Below are 25538 nucleotides of genomic sequence, written 5' to 3' on the forward strand. Positions count from 1 at the left end.
GATAGACCCGGATGTTCGTGAGAGGCCAAGAGTGAGGTGTATGGCTGGTCCGGAGGGTATGGAACGAGAGGTGCGAGGTGTGGGTGAGCAAGGTTGTGGTGGTATGGAATGGGTAGCGGGTTGCGGAGGTGTGACCCATGCATCGACACCAACAGGGGTAGTTGTTGGAGGGACCGGGGAGGCACGAGAGCCCCTTGGGGGTAATGTACTGTGGGGGCCCGGCCGGTTCGGCCCCGTGCTGACCCCGCAAGGGGCGACGCACGGGGTCCGGCAGGCGGGCAACGACTCGCATACGAGGTGGTCCCACAAGGTCCCACTCGCGCCGTATGACGGCAAGAGTGATCTACGCGCGTACCTGGTGCAGTTTGACTGTGTGTGTAAGGGCAACGGTTGGGGTGAGGACGAAGGTAGAGTACACCTGGTGGCCACATTGCGCGGCGCGGCGGCGGAGGTGCTGACGGCATTACCAGCGGGTGCTCTCACCCTGCCAGCCCTCCGCGACGCCCTAATTAATCGATTCGGCATTGAACAGCAGAGCGAGCTTGTTAAAGCTCAGCTCGCGCTGCGAAAACGCAAGCCCCAGGAAGCCATCGGGGAACTTGCCCACGACATTCGCCGCGCAGTGGGGATCGCACAGCATGGCAGCGGATTCCCGGGAAAGCCTGGCGCTGGACCATTTTATCCAGGCCCTCCCGGATATTGAGCTCCGGCAACAGCTCGCCATGTGGCGCCCGCAGACTCTGAGCCAGGCGGCTGACGCTGCGGCCCGTTGGGAAGCAGCGAGGCCCCTGGCCCGGGGGGGCGAGCGTCTCGCAATGGCGGTCCGCCAGGTGGGACCCCCGATGGAGGGCGGACCCCTTAGGGGGCCCGCCCCCGACGTGAGTCCTGACCTGGCGGGCATGGTCCGGAGGCTGGTGGACCAGCGCCTGGCGGGACCTGGACCATGGCAGGCGGCCCCGGAGGTGGCCCGCGGTGGACCACGAGCGGGTAATCCAATTCGGACCTACAGGGGGGGAAATTTGGAATTCCGGAGGCAAGCACCTTATCAGGTGAGGTGCTATACTTGCAACCGTCTGGGTCACCTGGCGCGGCACTGTCGAGCCACGCGCCAGGATGATCCCCGGCGGTTGAGGTCCTCAACTCCGCCCAGGGGGGAGCGGGTTAGCCGACCCCAGACACCCCCCCGCCAGACCCCGGGAAATTAGAAGGTGTCGGGCACGTAGGGCGGTGTTCGGCAGAAGAGGATGGAGGAGAGCCCTCATTGACGCGACAGGTCATTTATTGTGGCCAAATTGGAACCGGTAGCCTGACAATTAGATGCAAAATTGCCGGCGTGGGGGTAGACGCCGTAGTGGACACAGGAGCTAGCGCCACGATCATCAGCCCTGTGGTCCTTGATTCGAGTGCAGGTGGCTGGGATAAGATCCAGCGCCTGCAAAATTATAGTTTGCAACTTGCTACCGGGGTAACGGCCCCGATCATAGGGCGTGGTTCTGTGACCCTCAAGTTAGGGTCGGTAAGGAGGGAGATAGATGTTTGGGTGGCGGAGGTGTGCGACCCATGTTTAATAGGGTTGGATTTGTTGACTGCCAGCGGTTGTAAAATCGACTTGTGCCGGGGGATCCTGCAGGTGGGAGTAGAAGAGCTGCCGTTAGGGGGAGTGAGCACGGCCGAGAGAGCGGAGCTGGAGGCTTCCGAGGCCGTGACCATCCCCCCAAGGGCCGAGGCGATAGTGCCGGCCCGGTGGGCAGCTCGCCCAACATGGCAGGAGTCCTGCGGCCTGGTCGAACCGGTGGCAGCGCAGTCCATACCGGGTTTAATCGTGGGCCGCACCCTTGTAAAAACGGACGGACCGGTAGTGGCCGTCCGAGTAATAAATATGAGTACAGAACCACGCATTATAGTAAGGGGCACGAGGGTAGCTGGCTGCACCCCAGTTGAGGAAGTCGCGACAGTGAGGGGCGAGAACGTCCAGCCGAGCCGAACCCGGGGGGAGCCTTCAATAAGAAGTAGGAATTGGCCCGATCCCATTTGCGAGATGGTAAATCGTAGTAGCGTAGAGTTGGGAGGTACCCAGAGGGAGGCCTTACACAAACTGGTTGGGTCCCATTTGGACCTCTTCTCCCTGTCCACCGAGGATATTGGACGTACGGGCCTGGTGAAACATCAGATCCACACCGGTGAGGCCCGGCCTATTCGTCAGGCCGCCCGACGGCTCCCTTGGAGCAAGAGGGCGGAAGCTGACGAGCAGGTTGAAAAAATGCTCGACGCAGGCGTGATCGAGCCCTCGGGAAGTCCTTGGATGTCACCTGTTGTGCTGGTCAAAAAGTAGGATGGGACCACGCGGTTCTGCGTGGACTATCGCCAGCTAAACAACGTGACACTCAAGGACTCATATCCCCTGCCAAGGATTGATGACACCCTCGATGCCGTTGCGGGCTCAAATTGGTTTTCAACTTTGGACCTCAAGAGTGGGTATTGGCAGGTGGAAATGGATAGGGCAGGGAAGGAGAAAACGGCATTTTCCACAGGTAAGGGACTGTATCAGTTTACTGTGATGCCGTTTGGTTTGTGTAACGCCCCCGCCACCTTTGAAAGATTGATGGAACATGTACTAGGCGGCATGCCATGGCAATCATGCCTGGTGTACCTGGATGACGTGCTAGTACATGCCAAAACGTTCCCCCAGGCAGTAGCTAATTTGGACCAGGTGTTCGGGTGCCTCAGACAGGCAGGGTTGAAGCTGAACCCGAGTAAGTGCACTTTGTTTGCAAGAGAGGTGGCCTATCTAGGTCACGTGATCGGCCGCGAGGGGGTAAAAACGGACGTACCATCAAAGAGGAGTGGCCCGCACCACGTACCATCAAAGAGGTGCGGGGATTTTTGGGACTCTGCTCCTACTACCGGCGCTTTGTGGCGAAATTTGCGGAGTTGGCCCGTCCCCTCCACCGGCTTACGGAGAAGGGGACGCGATTTAATTGGACACGGGAGTGCCACGAGGCCTTCCAAAAATTGAAGGGGTGTCTAACATCCGCACCCCTTCTAGCTTACCCCACTAGTGACGGGACATTTACCCTGGACACGGATGCGAGCCAGGAAGGATTGGGCGCAGTTTTGTCTCAGACACAGGAGGGCGTGGAGAGAGTGATTGGTTACTATAGTCGGGCCTTAAGTAGGCCCGAGCGAAATTATTGCGTCACTCGCAAAGAGTTATTGGCTATGCTGGCTGCCATGAACCATTTCCACCCGTACTTGTACGGGCGGAAATTTTTGGTTAGAACTGACCATTCCTCCTTGCAATGGCTCCTTCTGTTCAAGGAACCAGAGGGCCAAATTGCAAGGTGGTTGGAAAAGTTGCAGCAGTACGATTTTGATGTGGCCCATAGGGCCGGGAAGGCCCATGGTAATGCGGACGCACTCTCTCGGCGTCCTTGTCTGGGGGAAAACTGCAAATTTTGTGCGAGACACGAGGAGAGGGAACAATTGGGCGATTCGGACCCGACCCTCGTTGTCCGGGCAACCCGGGTGAGAGGGCCAATTTTGCCACTAACCGCAGATGAGGAATTCGGAACTTTGGCATGGAGCACGGCCCAGCAGGAGGATCCTGTCCTGGGGCTAGTGTTCAATTGGGTCAAATTGGGGCAAAGACCAAAGGGGGAAGAGGTCACCCCCCTCGGGGCGCAGACCAAGGCATATTGGGCTCAGTGGAAAACCCTGGAATTGAAGGATAACATCTTGTATCGCAAGTGGGTGGAGGTTCCCTCTGATAAAACTTCCTGGCTGGTGGTAGTCCCAAATAAATTTAAGACCGATATATTGCAACAGGTGCATGGTACCCGCCCCGGCGGCCATTTGGGCAGGACAAAGACGACATCGCAGGTACGCCGGAGGTTTTATTGGGTGAATATGGGGCGCAACATACAGGACTGGTGTCGGAGATGCGACGCCTGTACTGCCAAAAAGGGACCAGCACGGAGGATGAGGGCCCCCCTTCAATTACACCAGGTGGGGGCCCCCCTAGAGCGGATGGCCATGGATATCCTAGGCCCACTACCCCGCACCCGCCTAGGTAATAAGTACATCCTCGTTGTGATGGACTACTTCACCAAGTGGCCGGAGGCCTACGCCCTCCCCAACCAAGAAGCAGGGGTGGTAGCGCAGGCCTTCGTGGAAGGATTTGTGTGCCGGCATGGGATTCCACAGGAGTTGCACACCGACCAGGGACGAAATTTTGAGAGCAAATTGCTAAAAGATGTGTGCAGTCTCCTGTCAATTCGGAAAACCAGAACAACGCCTTTAAGGCCTCAATCTGACGGGATGGTGGAAAGATTCAACCGAACTCTAATCCAACAACTGGCACTGTTCACCGCCACCCGTCAGGATGACTGGGACGAACATCTCCCTTATTTGCTCATGGCCTACCGAACCAGCCAGCACGGGGCCACCGCATGCAGTCCAGCGTTGCTTATGTATGGGCGGGAGTTACGGGCTCCCGCCGACTTGCTATGCGGTCCCGTGCCAGACACAGTGGTTAACCCGCCGAGGGAGGGGTACGCACGTCACCTAGAGGAAGGCATGGAGCTCGTCCATGCCTTCGCCCGCCGCCAACTCCATCTGGCGGGGGAAAAGATGAAGCGCAGGTACGACGACCGGAGCCAGGGGAGTCAATACGCTCCGGGGATGAAGGTTTGGTTCTTTAATCCCCGGAGGCGGAAGGGACGGTGCCCAAAACTCACCTCCCCCTGGCAAGGCCCAGGAGTCGTCCTGTCGCAAATCTGTGACGTGGTCATAAAGATCAAAATGGGGCCACGAGCCCTCCCTCGGATCGTCCACGCCGACCGGATAAGACCTTACACCGGCGAGCAGGCGCCCCCGTGGATTGCCTCGGCTTTAGATGCCGAGGCGGGACCCAGTACCTCTGAATAAGGGGGGCTTATTAGTGCCAGAGGACTGGGGGATTGATGAGCGATGGGCCCGGTGGGTAAGGGTGGCATCCCTGCCACCCTTCCCATGGTGGGGCAAATGCGCAATAGCTTATGGGGTGTATGGCAGTGAAAACTAGCCCGGGTGGGTTAGGATATTGTTAGAGATCTAGCGAAGATGACATTAGGTAACGTTAAGGTTTAGATAGTGACTGATACCTGTAGTGGGGACGCAGGTAGATTAGTGTGGATTATAATGACGAGGGAGCGCAATAGTTTAAAGGGACGACTGGGAATCGCAAGTTTCAGAGGGGAGTAGTTAGATGAGATGATGCTGTGTGAGAACTGGACAGGTGTGTGGAGCAGTGTATGAGTAGTGAATGTGTGGATCAGCGCGAATGCGCTTGGGGAGAGAAGGGTGCAGGTGGCACCAGGTGTGAGAGCACAGGTGTGCAAGTACAGGTGTGTGGAATATATGGAGCAGAGAATGAGTGGTGTGGAGAGAGTTGGAGTAAGTGGTACGGAGTGGTGTGCATGGTGCGAAGGTGTGGATGGGGGAAGAGTGGACCCCTTTCACGAGTACCCGGGGCGGGTAGTGTAAGTGTTAGGTAGAGGGTATAGGTAAATTGTGGTTGGATATTGGCATTTGTGGTGCGGTTGCAGAATGGTATTGTGGATGGGTGCATTAGTGTTGTGGAAATGGCTGGGCGTGTAGCCTGTTAGTGTGTGTAGTTGGTTGGGCACTCCACCACTGTGAGGATGTCGGCCAGGTGAGGCCGCAGGTGGGCTCTGGGAGCCGTTAGTGTCAGTGGGGCCCGAGGATCCGGAGGACGGACCCGGGTAGCCCAGTGCCAGAGAGGGCACCGAGTGGGGAGAGCGCCAGAGGGCCTTCCCCAGGTAGTTAGGTTAGGGTAAGGAGCAGGTAAGCTCGGAGGCAACTGCAGTGGTGGAGGTGTGCAGGTGGGTAGACCTGCGGGGAGAGCTACACGTCGCGGCCCAGAAATTGTGCGAGGGCACCGGGAGATGAATCGGGGGAGTGAGACCCCAAATTGAAAAGCACCACAGTTTGGTCAATGGGAATTGGTTTTTAGAACCCATAGTGTAAGAGGGCCAATGGTTTGGCAGGAGAAAGACCCCGGGTAATGTAAAGTTGTTAAAGTCATTTAGGAAATAGTTAGGATTGATGAACCTGTCGCACCATACGCAGCCACTTACCGGTGGTGATGATGACTCCACACCTGTGTTTCTTTGTTCTGTGTGCAGGAAATGAGAATTGCTGTGTGGATTGGTGAGGCGCATCACGACGTGGATGAGACATTGGGGTGATTCCATCTCTCCCTCCCTAGGAGGGACTGATGATGAATTGGTGATGGCAAATTATGATGTTGAGTTGGAGATGGCAAATTTTGATGAGAGTTGAAAATGGCAAATTTGATTGGTTAGGAGGGAGAGAAGACGAATTTGGTTTATGGGAGGAACGGGGAAGACAGTAGGGACGTTTGTTGATTTGTAAAGTAGATGTTTATGGGTAGTGTTGTGTTTTGTGGATACAGTAAGGGGTAAGGGAGGGGCAATGTAGGTTACCTGGTGGGGGGGGGGGGGGCGTACGGTAAGAACGTACCTGTCTCACCTGGTTCTCATGTGCCCCCAGTGTGCATCATCTTGTATTGCGTGCACTTTTGCGCCCTTACCACCTTACTCACTTGTCTTCTTCTTTTGTCTCCCACCTCCGAGGATCTGGCTTTGGGGCAGAGAGAGAGGAGAGAGAGGTGCTGGCTCCGCAGTTGTGGGCCTGCACTTTCGCTGCTTGCTGCCGGGATCGATACACCATTTGGACCGCAATTTTTGTGGCCGCCCACCATGGACCGCAGTTCTCTTGCGGGCAAGCACCACCCGTGGATGGACCTATTGGTCAACGTGGCACCTATGCCATACAGGTGAACCACTAATAGTTGGCCCCCTGACGGCCACAAGTTAGAAATGGACGTGGTTGGCGCCTTTCTTTATTTTTGAAAGAAGCCAGAAGGCCAAGTACACCACAGGAAGGCAAGACCAGTGGCAGAACATCGGCCGGCTGCGACACCACCGGTGATTGTTGAACACTTTATTGGTGCACCGGATGGTGCTGACTGTACATGATGGGGTGGTGCTTTTGGTGCTTGGAAGGGGTGCTCTGCACATTATTAAAGGCCGTAAGGCCACAGAGCACTCGTGGGTTGGTGTATCGATGCTGGCATGCGTGCTCTCTCTATGCATAACATCTGCATGTGTTCCTCCAAAAACAGGTCCTGGATCGTAGTGTAAATATCAGCGTAGTCTTCTGTAAATAATGCTCCCTACCGGCTGTATGTTTAGTTTGAGAATTCTTTCCGCGATTCGGTTATCCTGTGGGTGTGTTTCTGTGAGGAGAAGGGTGCAACGTCGCAGGGGGACATATTTACTCATTTGTGAACATCTGTAAAACTGTCGCACTCAGGGTAGAGTTAATAGTAGAGGGAACTACATCTGAGTGCCACACTAAAGTAGGTAAAAATTTATCGGGTCAGGACGCCCCGAGGTAGAGAAGGGTGCAATGTTGCGGATATGGGATTTGGCCTCCATCCATATCCGCTTGTAAATATTCCCCTATTTCCCCAATACTCCCCAACTATCCCCAATCCCCCATTCCCTAGTCCCATTGTCTGTCAATAACACTCTGTAGAACCGACCTTCCCCCTTTTCCCCCATTAAATGTCGTGCCCAGGTTCACCGCATCTCACGTAGACAACTATAGGACATCTTGCTAGTTATTCTTAGTCTATGTCAGTTAAGGACTCGTTTCCATTAATTCTGACTCTTCGTTGCACCAGAATGTGATTGTATGGCACCAGTAGTGAGTTTAGGACCTCCCAATACCTCCCCACAACCTCATCTCCGCATCCTCCCATCATCTCATGGAACTACAACAACAACAACAACTACAACCACAGCGGGGGGCGGCGCGGCGGCGGTGCGGGGAGTGGGCGTCCTCACTCCGGCTTGGTTAGCCGCCATTGCCCATGTGCTCCGACGGGGTTACCACGAAGGGGCTGACTGTCAGCTCCTCGTCAAGGGCGGAGCCCGGTAACCCCCCTGCACCCAATAAGAAGCGGCGGGCCGATTCCATCTGGGGCGGAGCTAACGAGCCGAGGGCGTGTCACTCCCCGCTGGATATACGCAGCCACTTACCGGAGGTGACGTCAGATGCGCCCCCAGCTTGAAGAGAAACAGACGCCACCTCCAGCAGCGCGACGATACCTCCCCGAATATCTGGACCGGACCGTGTGGATCCTGTCCCTGAGCCAAGGTGCACCTTGTGCTATCCATCGACTACCTGCCCTTCCTTGCCATCAATCCCTGTGTGAGTCAGTCTTGTCCCGTTTATCTGTGGTCTGTCGGGGCTAATATAAGACCGTATTTAAGTGCCCACCTTTCTATGTTGTACCTCTTGTCAGTGTAATCTAAACGTTCTGCATACAAATATTATAACCTCCTCCGGAGGTCTTGAGAACTGTACCCCTGGTGTCGTGTCATCTAACCCAGCCGTTGTGTCCTTTCCTTAATTGATTTAGCATAGCGCGATTTGGCCAACGTTCGAGTATAATCGGGTAAACTGTGCAGACGCGGTCATACCAAACCGCTCGCTAAACTAACATCCAAAACCGCGTCTGTAACAATATATATATATATATATATATATATATATATATATATATATATATATATATATATATATATATATATATATATATATATATATGTATACGTATATATATGTATATGTATATGTATATGTATACGTATATATATGTATATGTATATGTATATGTATATGTATATATATATGTATATGTATATATATATGTATATATATATGTATATGTATATATATATGTATATGTATATATATATACTATTTGTATATATATATCAAACAGCATTCATACTCGTGTTGTCATTTTTTTGTATCTTCCTCCCCTCTTTCAGATCAGTGACCGCTGTAGCGGTGTAGCGGTGTAGCGGTCGTAATTAGGTCGGCAGTACATATATATTTTTATCACGAAACTATTTCTTCCGCTGTTACTTTATTTTTAGATGTTTGCTGCAATCGTACTAGACAAAGCTAACCGTTAATTATAAATACGTAATTTTAGACCTTCAAGTAATAGTACTTCCTGAACGGAACAATAGCATTTGGTGAAGGCAGTCACAAGACTCCACCCGTTCAAATCATATGATTGTGATTCAGAGGTGTTGGTGAAGAGACGTTGACCATGTTTGCCTTCTTTAACCGCCTGATGGACTGGATCAGATCACTCTTCTGGAAGGAGGAAATGGAACTGACACTCGTCGGGCTGCAGTCTTCAGGAAAGACCACGTTCGTGAATGTGATCGCGGTAAGGTGGACCGATGCGGTGTCCAGCTGGGCTGCTCCGTACACACGACAGTCGTGTTTAACATCTAAAAAATAGCAAAGGTTGCTGTGGTGACGATGACACCACAGATAGGATAACCTACCTACGTGTTTGCAATAGTAGTAATCTGACGTAAATACACGGAAATATTTGTTAAACGTAAAATAAGTTTTAGCTTTTATTAAAAACTTCCAATTTAGTTCGTAATTTGGAATTCCTTTGATGTAATAAAAGTGTTGTAGTCTCCCACCTTCCTTCCCTTGGAGCAGTTTTGTTACACTGACCCTTGCACGAAGGTAGGTCGAGCCAATTTTGGACATCAAACACTAAAAAGGTAGTTTTATCGTTCCTTTAAGTTTAACCACGTCTGAGGTAATGGTGAACATGTGGCACAGAGAGAGCCCAAAGGAACACAACGTCGGAGATAACCAAGGTGAACATGTGGCACAGGGAGAGGCCAAAGGAACACCATGTCTGAGGTAACCACTGTGAACATGTGGAACAGGGAGAGGCCAAAAGAACACCACGTCTGAGGTAACCACTGTGAACATGTGGCACAGGGAGAGGCCAAAAGAACACCACGTCGGAGATAACCACTGTGAACATGTGGCACAGGGAGAGGCCAAAGGAACACCATGTCTGAGGTAACCACTGTGAACATGTGGCACAGGGAGAGGCTAAAGGAACACAACGTCGGAGATAACCAAGGTGAACATGTGGCACAGGGAGAGGAGAAAGGAACACCACGTCTGAGGTAACCACTGTGAACATGTGGCACAGGGAGAGGCCAAAGGAACACCATGTCTGAGGTAACCACTGTGAACATGTGGCACAGGGAGAGGCTAAAGGAACACCACGTCAGAGATAACCACTGTGAACATGTGGCACAGGGAGAGGCTAAAGCAACACCACTTCGGAGGTAACAATGGTGAACATGTGGCACAGAGAGAGGCCAAAGGAATACCATGTCAGAGATAACCAAGGTGAACATGTGGTACGGGGAGAGGCCAAAAGAACACCACGTCTGAGGTAACCACTGTGAACATGTGGCACAGGGAGAGGCTAAAGGAACACCACGTCGGAGATAACCACTGTGAACATGTGGCACAGAGAGAGGCCAAAAGAACACCACGTCGGAGATGACCACTGTGAACATGTGGCACAGAGAGAGGCCAAAAGAACACCACGTCTGAGGTAACCACTGTGAACATGTGGCACAGGGAGAGGCCAAAAGAACACCACGTCTGAGGTAACCACTGTGAACATGTGGCACAGGGAGAGGCCAAAAGAACACCACGTCTGAGGTAACCAATGTGAACATGTGGCACAGGGAGAGGCCAAAAGTACACAACGTCGGAGATAACCACTGTGAACATGTGGCACAGAGAGAGGCCAAAAGAACACCACGTCTGAGGTAACCACTGTGAACATGTGGAACAGGGAGAGGCCAAAAGAACACCACGTCGGAGATACCACTGTGAACATGTGGCACAGAGAGAGGCCAAAAGAACACCATGTCTGAGGTAACCACTGTGAACATGTGGCACAGGGAGAGGCCAAAAGAACACCACGTCTGAGGTAACCACTGTGAACATGTGGCACAGGGAGAGGCCAAAAGAACACCACGTCTGAGGTAACCAATGTGAACATGTGGCACAGGGAGAGGCCAAAAGTACACAACGTCGGAGATAACCACTGTGAACATGTGGCACAGAGAGAGGCCAAAAGAACACCACGTCTAAGGTAACCACTGTGAACATGTGGAACAGGGAGAGGCCAAAAGAACACCATGTCTGAGGTAACCACTGTGAACATGTGGCACAGGGAGAGGCTAAAGGAACACCACGTCGGAGATAACCACTGTGAACATGTGGCACAGAGAGAGGCTAAAGGAACACCACGTCGGAGATAACCACTGTGAACATGTGGCACAGGGAGAGGCCAAAGCAACACCACTTCGGAGGTAACAATGGTGAACATGTGGCACAGAGAGAGGCCAAAGGAACACCACGTTGGAGGTAACCACTGTGAACATGTGGCACGGGGAGAGGCCAAAGGAACTTGGGACTTGCAGATCGGACCTTTCAGCATTAAGGTCTCTGATGCTCCGTGGTAACATTTACAAGCCTCAAGACACTTCATGGGCTTCCATTAGATTAGACCAATGAATAATCTATTCCAAAACACTCGCAAACAATTCCCTTACTTCTATTGTGTCTATGGCATATGTTATTACCTCTGCCACCAAAGGTGGACAAAGGTTGTCTTTTCACCCCTGTCTGTTTGTCTGAGCACGATATCTCAAAACATTATGGAGGGATTCAGACGAAACTTCTTGGATAGGTAGGTTGAGTGTGTGACAAGGACGAATTGATTAGATTTTGGTGAAGATCTGGATCTGGCACTAGAATTTAAAAGTGATTAATCATCATTGAGAGATGTGGCCAAAAACATTATACAGTATAACATGATATCCGCCAGACTGAACAGTTTACTTTTTGTATCCAACTGATAAGCTGGATCTCGATCCCTGGACCTGAACCAAAATTGGGTTGTTCTTGTCACCTTCCCGACTCATCCACCACGTTTTGTCATAACCCTTGCACAACGTTTTGAGTTATCATGCTACATATATATTTTGGCCCTATCTCTCATAGACTAAAAAAAAAAAAAAATTCTCTTATCTGGATCCAGAGCTTCACCAAAATCAAATCAAGTTGTCCTCATCACATACCCAACCTTTCCACCAAATTTCGTCCGAATCCATCCTTAACTTTTTGAGATACCCTGCTTACAGACAGACAGACAGACAGGGGTGAAAATAAAACCTATGTCTACCTTTGGTGGCGGCGGTAATGATGGGAAGCAAAGAGTGGCTGTGAGTGGGAGGATGCCTCGCTGGGAGGATGTTAGTGGGGTACCAGGACCATTATTAACTCCGTCCATCCATCAAAGTTTTTTCATCTCCTTTTGTCCACCAAAGTTATGGACAGCTTCGGACGAAACTTTGTGGACCGGTTGGGTGTGCGACAAAGATGAATTTATTCGATTCTGGTGAAGATCTGGATCCGAATATGATAATTTGAAAAATAATTGGGTGATTCTTCACTATTGAGATTTTTTTTGTGTATTGCTCACAGACGGAGAAACAGACAGACAGACAGACAGGGGTGAAAACACAACCGACGGAGATTATAAACTGATGGATTAAAGTATTGGGGTGTGGGTGAAGCACAGGCATGATGGGCCAAATGGCCAACTCCTATGTCCAATTTCCTGGTATTTAACGCGTAACGTTGCAAATAAATTGGTACATGCATCATTTCAGTTTGAATCGCCACTTCCTCCCCTGCAAGGACGTAATGGTCTAACACCAGGAAGCTCATTGTAGTGCCTCAATCGAAGATGAAGAATTTTTATGATTGACCAAGTATTCCTAAGATTTGGCTCCTCAACTGTGGAACTCACTGTCTTTTACAATTCACGCCACCATATATTGCAGTTTTTGAATCTCACAAAACTTCATCTTTTTGCCATTTTAAAATTTCACAATAGTCTAGACTTGGAGTTGCTAAATGACAGAGGGCAACGGGTTTACATATTGACAGGTTAAACATGAAACAAGCAGTTTTGTTTTTTTCTCTTCGTGGGTATTATCAAATCAAAGCTGATAAGAGTACGGTAACCATTGTGGGAAGCGAGTTGCGGCTGAGGTTTCCAGCATTGGCCCTTTTTCTCTTGACGAAGGGCTAATGCTGGGTGAAATCCGCACCTCACTCCGAGGTTAACACACTCTTGTCAGCTCTGTCGATTTTCTGTTGATAAAATCCATTGTTTAACTTGTTTGCCGATGAAGACTGACACACACCTTCACAAAGACGAGCATCGCAATGCTTTTCTTGGTGTTTACTTCTTTTATCTATTTTTTCTTTGTAAATAGTGGGGCAACTTAGCATAACAATTGTGCATTTTGTGAGGAAAGCACCAAATTTGGCACACTAGTAGACTATCATATTATGAATAGATCTGGATATTGGGCCATCTCAGATTCAGAGATTTGATTTTTGCAAGATTTCGATTCGATTGGGATCGAAGAGAACACCTTCTTCGTCTTCTGTACAGTGAAGTTGCCAGCCCTGAATTCTCTGGCTACATCTGGGTGCTTCATTGGGAGTGCAACCATGTCCCTCAGGTGAACAGGGACCCACCTGGCATAGTGTGTGTGGTCTAAGGCATGGAACCATGGGACCAGTTCCGTCAGGGCATCAAGGTACATCGTGAATGAAGCCTGCCGCAGAGAACGCACGTAGACCAGTACCAACATCTCTAGTTCCAGCACAGTTGCCCAGTACTGAAAGTTGGGAATGTCTTCTCCTCTCTGGTGACACCAGTCTTCGAACTCAGGCAGGTCTTCTGCATCATCAGCATATGTCATACAGTGGCGTTCATACGCACGGTGTTGCAGGATGTGCAGTGCCGCTGCAGTGATTTGATGAGCTCTTCTTGTGCGGGTGACGTGGGCAGCTCGCAGGAAGGAGTCGGCCGTCCCTGGCGTTGCAATCTCAGCTTGCAAATCTGCAAAATCTGCAAATCTTGCAAAAATCAAATCTCTGAATCTGAGATGGCCCAATATCCAGATCTTTACCTTCGCAAAAGCGGAAGGTTATGTTTTGATCGCTGTGTATTTATTTGTATGTCTGTGTGTGTGTGTGTGTGTATATGTTATTCGCATAACTCAAAAAGTATTCAACCGAATTGCATGAAATTTGGTGGGATGATTGGTTATTATACGGGACACATTTGATTAGATTTTGGGAGCAATCGGGTCAAAGGTCAAGGTCAAGGTCACGAAAAGGTCAAAATCGTATTTTTACCATAGCGCGGTCAATTTTTATCCAATTGGCATGCAACTAATGCCAAAATGTTCAGAATTCAATGCCCGATCTTGTTTGTCATAACTCGGTCAATTCTTATCCGATTTGCATGAAATCAGCACCAAACTGTTCACTGTTCTGTTCCCTACACTCCCATGCCAAGTACAGAACAGTAGCTGCGGCGAAGGTATGCGCTCTACCGAGTGCCCGTTCTAGTTTCATAATATGATAGTCTACAAGTGTGCCAAATTTGGTGCGTTCCTCACAAATGCACAATTGCTATGCTATATTTAGCTTAGCTGCTGGACTAAAAGTACTCTGAGATTTTGGAATTCAATTGAAAGCGCTAAATAGACAACTAGAACGGGCACTCGGTAGAGCGCATACCTTCGCCGCAGCTACTGTTCTGTACTTGGCATGGGAGTGTAGGGAACAGAACAGTGAACAGTTTGGTGCTGATTTCATGCAAATCGGATAAGAATTGACCGAGTTATGACAAACAAGATCGGGCATTGAATTCTGAACATTTTGGCATTAGTTGCATGCCAATTGGATAAAAATTGACCGCGCTATGGTAAAAATACGATTTTGACCTTTTCGTGACCTTGACCTTGACCTTTGACCCGATTGCTCCCAAAATCTAATCAAATGTGTCCCGTATAATAACCAATCATCCCACCAAATTTCATGCAATTCGGTTGAATACTTTTTGAGTTATGCGAATAACATACACACACACACACACACAGACATACAAATAAATACACAGCGATCAAAACATAACCTTCCGCTTTTGCGAAGGTAATTAATTGATCATTGGCGACAACTTTGGAGAAATTGGATGAAGACCAGCCTTGTTTATACACAAAGAAGAGTACTATTTAGAAACCCAAAAATGTTTCCGTTTTCTCTTGGTCTATTCAGTGGAACGTTACTAACACTCAAGTATATACGAATTGTCTTGTGTATAAATAGCTTTTTTTCCTCGTACGTTGGAAGGGGTTGCGGGTCCTTTTTAAATTGCTAAGCTCAAGTAATTTCTTGCACGTGGTATTCCATTCGGATAAAGGATGTGAAGGCTATTTAACTACTCAAAGTGAGCCCTTAGACATCGAAATTTCAAAAACAAAGGAAAAAACGAAGTTAGGCTTAATCGACTCAGTTTTTCATGCCTACTCAACGCAAATCCAGTCAACGAGAGGGTGCCCGTTGCCCCCGGGAGGCTCGATACACTTTAAGTAGTTGATGAACACTCTGCACAGTAGAGTGATTTAATGCGGCAATCAAACTCAGGAAAAATATAATAGTCTCTGTCTCTGTCTCTGTCTCTCTCCCTAAGACAGTGGTTCCCAAACAATTTTTTTGTCCACAACCGAAAATTTTAAAGCACCTTTGCCTTGTGACCCAAATTGTACCGGTACCTACGATAAAGATTGTCACGAAAATCGCATTTGACGTGAAAACCCCCCTCCAAAACCAGGACGTTAAGGGTTTTTTTTCAAGTTCTGGTTGCGACAATGGGTTTGTGAACTCCTGCTCTAAGGCATCACTTGATGGCTATAACTCCGCTATTATCTCAAAATCTAATTGCTATTACTTCCAAAATCCAGCTTTACAGGCCAACTCGATATTTGGTGCCTCTTACTCCCCTTTGTTTAACTCTCTTCCAGAGATGGTTTGATCTCACTTTTCATTCCTTCCTTTGTTTATTTATTATTATTATTTTTTTGGCATACAAAGTCGAGGCTTGGGTAAGAGTTAACACATTAAACACAAAAAACATGCATGGACACACAAAACATATAATAAAGGGACTGGGAGACAAGAGGGCAGAGAGTGGGAAGCACACAAACACAACAACATTAGAGAACAGGGACATCGGTATATCTGTGCAAGGGGGGTGGCTGGGGTGAAAAGGGGGGGGGGGGAGTGGTGGGGGTGGGAGGGATAGGAGGCGTACACAGTATAAAACAGATGGACACTATTAGGAATTTCAGGAATGAAGTCGGAGATTGAAAGAGGTGGATTTGGGGTGTATTAACGGGGGTAGAAAAGATCAAGGTTTTGGAAGGGGGAAGATAAGAGATGGTGGTGAACAGCTGTTTTGAAGACCTGAAGGGAGGAGTGGGATTGACGAGAGTGTGGAAGTTTGTTCCAGAGGCAGGAGAAAAGAGGAATGAAGGAGTGAAGTTAAGCAGAGAGTCTTGATTTTGGCAGTTTCACCAGAAGACGTCTGCTGGCAGATCTTGTGTGCCCTGAAGGAATATTTGGGGGACACAGCACAGACAGAGCTGGGGGAGCTCTGTTGGGGGAGCTAGGCCGGAGAGGAGTTGGTAGAAGACAGCAAGACCACCAACCAAAACTGCCTGCGTTGAGAGAGTGAAAGGCCCTCAGAATCAGCTTCATCGCGGGAGATACCAATGATTCTGAAAGCTTTGGTTTCTGCAGTGTGAAGCCGAGCTAGGTTTGAGGCAGGAGCACCAGCCCAGAGGGGAGAGCAGTATTCCATCAAGCTGCGGATGAAAGTTTTGTATGTGGTGAGGAGCTCAGAAGTGCCAAGGAAGGACTTCACACGATGGAGGATGTCCAGTCGGCGACTGGCTTTGGATGCCAGCTTGGAAATGTGGTTTTCCCAGGAAAGATCATGGCAGATAGTGGGACCCAAAAGCTTAAGTGACAGAACTTCTTTGAGAGGATTGTTGAGAAAGTAGGTGGAAGGGTTTTCTCGATGGTTTTTTTGGAGAGACATAGTAAGAGTGTGAGAATTGTCAGGATTGAAAGACATGTTCCACTTGTTTGCCCAGTCTGTGATTTTGTCCAGGTCTGCAGAGAGCTCGGAGGCTGCAGACTGCCGATCTGAGGGTTGAGATATGGAGCGGCAGAGAGTGGAGTCATCAGCAAAGAGATAGAGAGGATTTTGCAGAGAGTCGTAGAGATCATTGATGAAGACCAGAGAAAGCACAGGGCCCAGAACACTGCCTTGAGGAACTCCAGCCTGAACAGGAAGGGTAGATGAGAGAATTCCATTCAGGTCATAACATGTTTTCTGCGACCGGAAATGAAGTCCGCAAGCCATTTCCATGGATACCATAAGAGGAGAGTTTGGTGTGCTCCCCATGCCCAAATCTTCCCTGGAAAGGGGGCTATGGGCTCCCTCCCCTAATCCCTCACATTCACTAAAACACATTTTATTCACAAAGTATGTAACTGATATGGACCAAATTTGGTAGAATACACCAGAACATTAAGGTCTCATGGGGTTATGCTCCCCATCCAGATCCACCCACTATAAGAGGCTGAAAAGTGGGGTTTCACCTCAAATTCAGGTAATGTATTTTAAAATCTTGTCAGAAACCGTGGGAAAATAACCGTCAGTCCCCACGGGACTATTTTTTCTAGTGTGAAATGTGCCTTGAAAGAACCAATGCTAACAAATTCCAGGATGACAAACACCTGCCATCTGACCTCTTACCCCATTACTATGTATACCATAAGGCAGAAACTGCTCTGAGGCTTACAGTTAAGTGACTTGGATTGATATCTTCAGCAATATTGTTTTACTTTTGTCTTTATCGTTGCAGTCTGGACACTTCAATGAGGATATGATTCCAACAGTTGGTTTCAACATGCGCAAGATTTCCAAAGGAAATGTTACAATAAAGGCAAGCCAAGAAATGGGTGTCAAAGGTCTCCCCTTGGGTGATAGAATTTTTTGTTTTACAGCGATGCATGCACAAGTATGATGTACCTTTTACTGCAGGTTCTTTGTCTGTCTGTTCCCCTCTACCCTGTCATGGGTTTCATGATCACCATCTCTTCCTGTATATTGTTCCTAGTTTGCTTAAACGGAGTATTTGTTTTGATATTTAGAGGAACATGCAGATTTTTTTAAATACAAGGTGGTGAAGTCCATATGTACAAAAAATGTGTAAATAGATCAGCAACATAATGTATAGATGTCTGACATATCCCCGAAATGGAGCATGTTGAAATCATAAAGGAAATTGAACAATACTTGAATTAAAGTTTAATAACCTTAAAACGGTGCTGGGCTGGATGTCATTAAATATTCTCTCTGGATTTGCCTTTGATATTCATGAAAGAATACACAATGTATTGTTGCGGATCTCCCGAAGCCCGTTCCACATTACAGAGGGGGGGTTTAAACCCCTTTGTTCCCCCTGGGTCTTCGTGTCCACGAGGCTGAATCGCCACTTCCGCAGCAAGCGTGAAAAAGAGTATCGGGTCGACACCGCACGTACCTTTAACCCACGCTGCCATGAAAGCGGGGACCGGACTTCGCACGAGCCACGCCTAATCGAGTACGCCAGAGCGGTATGCATATCACGTGACTCGTGCCGTTACTTTTATGGAACCCGACTCGAGCGGTTCTAGTCGTACCATGGTACCATGCGAGGCCAATCAATGGAAGGGACGGGAACGGTCAAATAAGAGGAATAACACAATTTATTTACAATGTACAATAATCAGGATGAAGGAAAGGGGACACAGAGCAGAAGCTTAACCAATTTAACTTATCCCCAGACACAGGGCCCACTCACGCACATGGGGAGAAGAAGAGAAGAAGTCCGCGTGCCAAACGCACTTTGCCATCAGTCGCTCCGGGACAGCTTGCCCGGCGTGGCCCTCTGGCAGTCACGGCACGTATGCAGGAAAAGGCAGGCAGGAGGAGATCGCGCGTCTGTGGCCCGGAACGGGTCGTTCTCTCGAGCGCGATTAATACAGCGCAGAGCGCAGGGCACGTTCGTGTACAAAGATGATAACAGGCAATTGTTCCGGGGCTGGGCGATTGACTGACTCACTCAAGCTTCAACTCAGGCGAACTCCGAACTGTGCACACGACTCAACTCTCAGGGGCTCCGACTCAACTCATCTCTTGACCCGAACTGAGGTGGAGGTCTCGGAGCAGGGTTTTATGGCTCCGCCCCGGCCTTACTCGAATGTTCCAAGCCCCACCTCTCGTCGCCATGGTAAGCCACTCCCCTCGAGCCCTGATTGGCGGCTCATTGCTTACCAGACACTCCCCCTGCAGCGCCTCCCTTCGGCCTTGCCAGACTTGTTGAAGGCCTACCACGTGGCATTCCAGCGCCAAAGGACCGCCCTACTCACGGGCCTGCTCAACGCAAAATTAACACAGGAAAGGACTACGTTTACATTCACTAAGAAATAACTGAACTATCGCGAGGCTACATGTCGTGGTGCATCTACCTACGAGGGGGATTATCCTTTATTCCAAAACCACAACAGTATATATATATATATATATATATATATGGCACATACAAAAAAGATGAACTGATTAGATTTTGGCATTAAGAAGTCAAAGGTCAGAGGTCATGTCAGGTAAAAATGTGATATCTTGAGAACAGCTGAAGGGATTTGAATCAAACTTGGTGCAAGTATGTATAATGATGTAAACATGAGCTGATAAAATTTTGCGGTTAAGAGGTAAAATGTCTCAAGTCATTTTAAGTAAAAATTATGTTGCTGCACCAACTTGTGAACAAGTGATGGGATTTTGAACAAACTTGGTATAAATATATATGATGCAAAGATGAATTAATTGGATTATGGCATCAACATACCAGAGGTCAGTCATGTCAGGTAAAAAAAAATTGACAACTTGAGAACAGCTGATGGGATTTAAATCAAACTTGGTACACGTATGTATAATGATGTAAACATAGACTGATGAAATTTTTTTGGTGACGAGGTCAAAGATAATTTTCGGTAAAAATCCAGTTGCTGTGATAACTTGTGAACCAGTGATGGGATTTTGCTCAAACTTGGCATAAGTATATGTTATGATGCAAAGATGAACTGATTATATTTTGGCATCATAGGTGGGGAGTGAGGTGATTTTGTGATTTTGGTGAGGTCAGAGCTCATGTCAGATAAAAATGTGATACTTGAGAACAGCTGAATGGATTTAAATAAAACTTGGTGCAAGTATGCACAATGATGGAATAATGTGGGCAGTGGCATATCGGTCGACATCGTGACGTCGAAGAGTGTCGTTCTAGTTTTTTAAGCTTCTGTGTTTCTTTCTTTTGTTACCATTTGAGCTTGTGTGTCTGTTCAGGTCATAACATTTTTCCAATTGAGTTTTTGGCATCAAACTTTCAACAAACCTTTATTATTTGAATAGGGAGAACACCAATCAGTAAATTGTGTTGTTTTTGTCAAGTTTAGATTGTGTGCAAAGTGAACGTGGATGGGTTTTGCATTTTGAGATGCTTTCCAGTTCATCATTGTTTTTTAGGGTCCCTTGGGGTTTTCAGCTCTGGATAAGTGTCCTTTGGACCTTTCGTTTAAATCATGTCAGCATACACCAAGCAATGCTCACCATTTACATAGCTGAGTAATATGTGCTTGAATATTCAACACCTTACTGCCAGAAAAATAACACCTTCACATCGTGAAGCCTGTCTTATGGCATTGTATCATACAGAGCAATGGAGCATCAAATATCTATTATAGTTTACTGTAATGCAGGTACCTGTCTAATTCTGTGGAGGTGTTGAACAAAAAGTGAAAAGTCATGCAGGAACGAAACTGTAAGCAAGAAATCACAAGTAGAACCGGTTATGGAAAAGACAAACTTGAAATTTACTATGGATGTGACAGCTCTACCAGATCATATAAAATTTTTCCCTGAGCGCTCTCAATGGGTTGGTGGGAACATAGATAAAAGATGGGTTAAAAAAGGACTTGCACGATTAAATGACATAATTTCAAAATGATCAATCCTTATGATGCTCTCCACTTGAAGAGAATGGAGCAGCAGTTCCGAGCTCCGTATGACGGTAATCTTTACATTGTTCACTGATCATGTCGTAAACTGAACCTTCCTCTTTCACGTTGTCATCAAATATCCAGCATTACCATTTCTAAACTAAAATAAGAGGCCATAAAGGAAACAGCACCCACTGCTTCCTTTTCTTGTAATCATGAAAGGCCTGTGTGTAGTGTTGGTGGGCTGCTAAAGGCCTGTGTGCTTAATATTTTTCAAACCAGAGCTTTATTTTGTATTGGATTAATCGGACAATATTTTAAAGCGGTGAAGCCACTTCAATATTTGGGTATGTCATTCCGTCCATAAAAAAATTAAGAAGAAGAACCTTTCTAACCTACCGTGCTTAATTCTAAAGGATTCTAAGGTGTAATGCCAGAGGTTTCTAAAGGGTAATTCAAAAAGATTCTAAAGGGTAATTCTAGGGGCTCTAAAGGGTAATTCCAAATGGCTCTAAAGGGTTCCAAAGGGTGATTCTAAAGGGTTTTATTCATTTTTAGGCTTTGCCTATTTCATATTAAGAATGCGAAATGGAACAGCTTCCTTCGGACACGGGTGTGATCTTTTTTTTTTCTTTCCATGATGGAAACTTATGGAGACATTTTTTAATTTAGCCTATCTGAGCATCCTTTAAATCAAACTCTAGCTTTTGCCCAATTCCCTGGAAATCCAATTGAGCCTTTTTGATGAATAAGCTCTAGAGAAGAAAACTGCTTCGGTTTCATCAACTTGCTTGCAAAGGCTGTAATATTGCTTTGTGTTTTTGTCCGTTTGAAATGAAGCAAAAACTTCAAACATAAAAGGAGATTAAGAAGTGGTGTTTGTGATTTTTGCCTTTTTAATCTGAGATTTTAGGACTGTTATAATATTTACCCCAAGGGGCATTGTTATTTACTTTGTAGGTCGAAGGTTTGTTGGATTTTAGTACTTTAAGGGGATAACGTGGGCAAATACGTGTTTGCTCTAAAATGTACTTAATTGACCCATCATTGGTTGTTTTGCAGTTGTGGGACATTGGTGGCCAGCCACGGTTCCGCACCATGTGGGAGCGCTACTGTCGAGGTGTGAATGCAATCGTGTGAGTTTTCCCCACTGCTCCCTGCATAGAGTTAAGTTTTGGGAGTGAGGGGAGCAGGAATTTCTTTAACTTATTTATTTTCCTTTTAATGTTACAGTCGATCAGGACTGGTCTATTGATTTGATCTTGCTTGTTGTGTCCACCTGTGGCCCCATTGCCCTGGTCCACTGTCAGGGTGTTACCTTTCTTGTCCTCTGTCACTTCATGAACCAAGATGTTGTATCGCTCCAAAAATCCCCTCTTTGATGTTTAGTTCTCCTGTTGGGTGGAATTAACAAGTGACATCTGCATTGTCTGGATAGTCTCTTGATATTCAATGAATCACATGGTGCATCAGGTAGATTGTCATTCATTTTTGGTGGGGGAGGAGGGTCAGATTAATGAACGGGACCCCAATATACAGTCGCGCGAATCCCTCGGGATCGCGGATGTGATGTGATGTGTAATACCGTGGGATCGCGGATGGCCAAACGGGCTTTAATGGAGGCGACGATCAATGACGGATTCGACTATGCTAGCATGGGAGGAAGAAGGAAGAGGAAGAAGCGGCAAGCTCTTACCTGATGCCCCGACGGCAGCCCTCGATCCTGTAGGGAATGAACTCAAAACGGACACGGGGGTAAACTGTACAAAAATAAAGATTTATTACGGAACCCGATACAACGAAACGTGATGGAAGAACTAATTCTAAATTGGAACGTCCCCACACCTCACTTCAACAACAGCACAGGGGGATGAATTAAATAAAGAAATCGTCGTGTTGTGCGCGTTGTGGGTGCGCGCTTATCTGTCTGGCAGTAGTGTCGGGTCGATGTTCGAGCGCGTCATCTGACGCAGCTCCAGTTGGTGCCAAGAAAGGCCTCGATGTGCCCCCACTCGCTCGCTGCCAGGTCCCGAGCCACCGCTCGCCCCGGTCTCGTCTGCTCAGCGGCGCGCCTCACTCGCATCACCAAGCCTCGCTCCAAGCACCCAGAGCACCAAGAGCACCATGAAGAATGCAGGGAAGAAGCAGGGAAGAAAGCAAGGAAGAACGCAAGGAAGACGACCGCCCAGAAAACCCCCAGGGAGTCGTTTTGTCCCCCGTGGTCTGACGTCAGCTCTCTCGCATTACCAATCAGTCCCTCCCTTCTTTGTGGTCTTTTCCCGCCTTTTGACGTCACCGGCCCTTCCCCTCAAATCAACGACCTGCTTCTAAGTAGTGGTTTAGCGCCTTCCGCACTGACTGGCCGAATGTTCGCGCCTTCCGCACTGATTGGCCGAGGTGTCCACAGTCGGTTGCCAATCAGTGCGCCGCTTCCTTCCACCTTCCTTTCACCATTCAGTGGCCAGCTCCTTATCCCAGCCAACCACACGTTCTCTTGGCGTGGCTAAAGCTTGCCTGGCACGATGTTTGTCGCCCATGGTGGCGTACTACGTGGCTGCTGCCTGTTGCTCTTCCAAAGTCATTGTGGTGGCGGGGAATTATTTAATGTGTGCACTAATGGATCTATCTAATGTCTATAGGATGTATTGCCATAAGGGACACTGGGTTGCTCACAGAGGGAACGACACACGAGGGAATTGTACCCATAATCCCTGTACTAATTAGCATGCCCCGCCCCCTTGTGGCAGGGACTCAGATACAACTTATTCCGACATACGGCTACACACAGAACTTATTACAGGTAGATTCCCTATTACGACAGTCAAGCACCTACCTATGCAGATCTACCTGGATCTAGATATTCCTCTACCCCCCTGACATAACAATATTGTCGCGCGATCCCTTCGGTTAATACCAGGGCTCGCGGATGACCAAACAGCTTTAATGGAGGCGATGACCAAATACGGATTTGACTACCAGCACGGGAGGAAGAATGAAGGGGAAGAAGCGGAAGCGCGTACCTGGAGGAAATTAACTCAAACGGGAATCCAGGTTTAAAAGGAAATGGAAAATAATACAACGGTTTATTCAGAATAAAGATCGGGACAGGGAAACGCGATGATAAATATATCCTAGGTTGGGACGTCCCCACAACTCACTTCAGAATACGAGACAAAGGAAAATGAATTACATAAAATAACTGTCCTGTCATGTAATGTTCTGTGGGGTGCGGCCTTATCTGTCAGTAGTTGTGTCCAACGTCCAACGCGGCTCTGAGCTCCGGCGCGAAGAAACCCTCCGTCCGCTTTGCCCACGCTCTGGTAGGCCCCGAGCCAACCGACTCGCCCCAGCCTCGTCCGCTCCAAACTCCTCGTCGGTCACACACGAGGTCCGTTCGCTCACAGCACTGAACCTCGCTCCCACACAAAAAGCACCGCGAAGGACCGAGCACTGCTCCAAGCTCCGAGCACCTAAAGATTCAGGGACGACGCCAACGACCACCAGGACCTCTCAATACGAAGAGCCAAGAACGAAGAACGAATGGACTAGCACGAGCTGACCAAAACGAAGACTGAATACCCAGAGCGAAGACGGAGAATGCCCGTGAACGAGACGTTTTGTCACTTGCCCTGTGACGTCAGTTCTGGCACGTTACCAATCAGAGCCTCGATTCTTTGTGGTCTCTCGAACCTTCTGCCGCCACCGGCCCTTCAACCTGCAATGAACAACCTCCTTCTAAGGACCAGATTGGCGCCCTCCACGCTGATTGGCTCACGGTTCGCGCCTTCCGCGCCAACCAATCACACATTCCCTGGGCGTGGTTATTGCTTGCTACGATGCTCGTCGCCCATGGTGGCATTGTACGCGGCTGCTGCCTGCTTGTCTTTCCGGTCAGTCATTGTAAGGGGAGGGAATTATTTAATGTGTGCACTAAGGAATCTATCTGATGTCTATGTGAATGCTTTGCCATAAGGGACACAGGTTTGGCGACAGGGGGAACGACAAACAAAGGAATATTACTCATAATCCCTGTACTAATTAGTATGCCTCCCTCCCCCCCCCCCCCCCCCGCACCCCCCACTCCCCTCGCGGCAGGGACACCAATACAGCTTATACCGACAAACCGGGCTAAACACAGAACTTATTACATATAGATTCCCTATCACGACAGTCGAGTTACCTACCTATACAGATCTATCTGGCTCTATATATTCCTTTACCCCCCTGACATAACAATATGTTTTCAAAGGTCGAAAATGGTTTGTATTGTTATTGTAATGGGATTAAGGAGAAAAATATTTTTATTCAAGTCCTTAATTCATATTTCTCTTTTCATTAATGCTTTACCATAACTGTGCCTTTTCTGCAGGAACTACTATTATTACGACTAGTAATGTTACTACTACAGTACTACCCAATTTAATAATTAGTCCCACCTTCTTGTGGGATTGGCCAAGGAAATTTATTTTGTGTTCATGTTTTTGCCCCAAGACTGATAATCTGGCGACATGGCAGGAATTTTGAATTGGACAGGGTGCCTGTGATAACTCACC

At 48.2% G+C, this 25538-nt stretch overlaps 1 protein-coding gene across 1 annotated transcript in view; it reads left to right on the forward strand.

The window, feature by feature from the left end:
• The first annotated feature begins 8956 nt into the window (after positions 1–8956).
• LOC137425013 (ADP-ribosylation factor-like protein 8A) overlaps positions 8957–25538 on the forward strand; it is a 76882-nt gene continuing 60300 nt past the window's right edge. The window contains exons 1-3 of the mRNA XM_068113004.2: positions 8957–9337; positions 17811–17891; positions 22048–22121. Coding sequence (XP_067969105.1) covers positions 9215–9337; positions 17811–17891; positions 22048–22121 — 278 coding nt within the window. The 5' untranslated portion in view covers positions 8957–9214. The remainder of the gene's footprint in view (positions 9338–17810; positions 17892–22047; positions 22122–25538) is intronic.

Source organism: Myxine glutinosa, chromosome 4, assembly GCF_964187855.1.
Source record: "Myxine glutinosa chromosome 4, kmMyxGlut1.1, whole genome shotgun sequence".
Lineage (NCBI taxonomy): Eukaryota > Metazoa > Chordata > Myxini > Myxiniformes > Myxinidae > Myxine > Myxine glutinosa.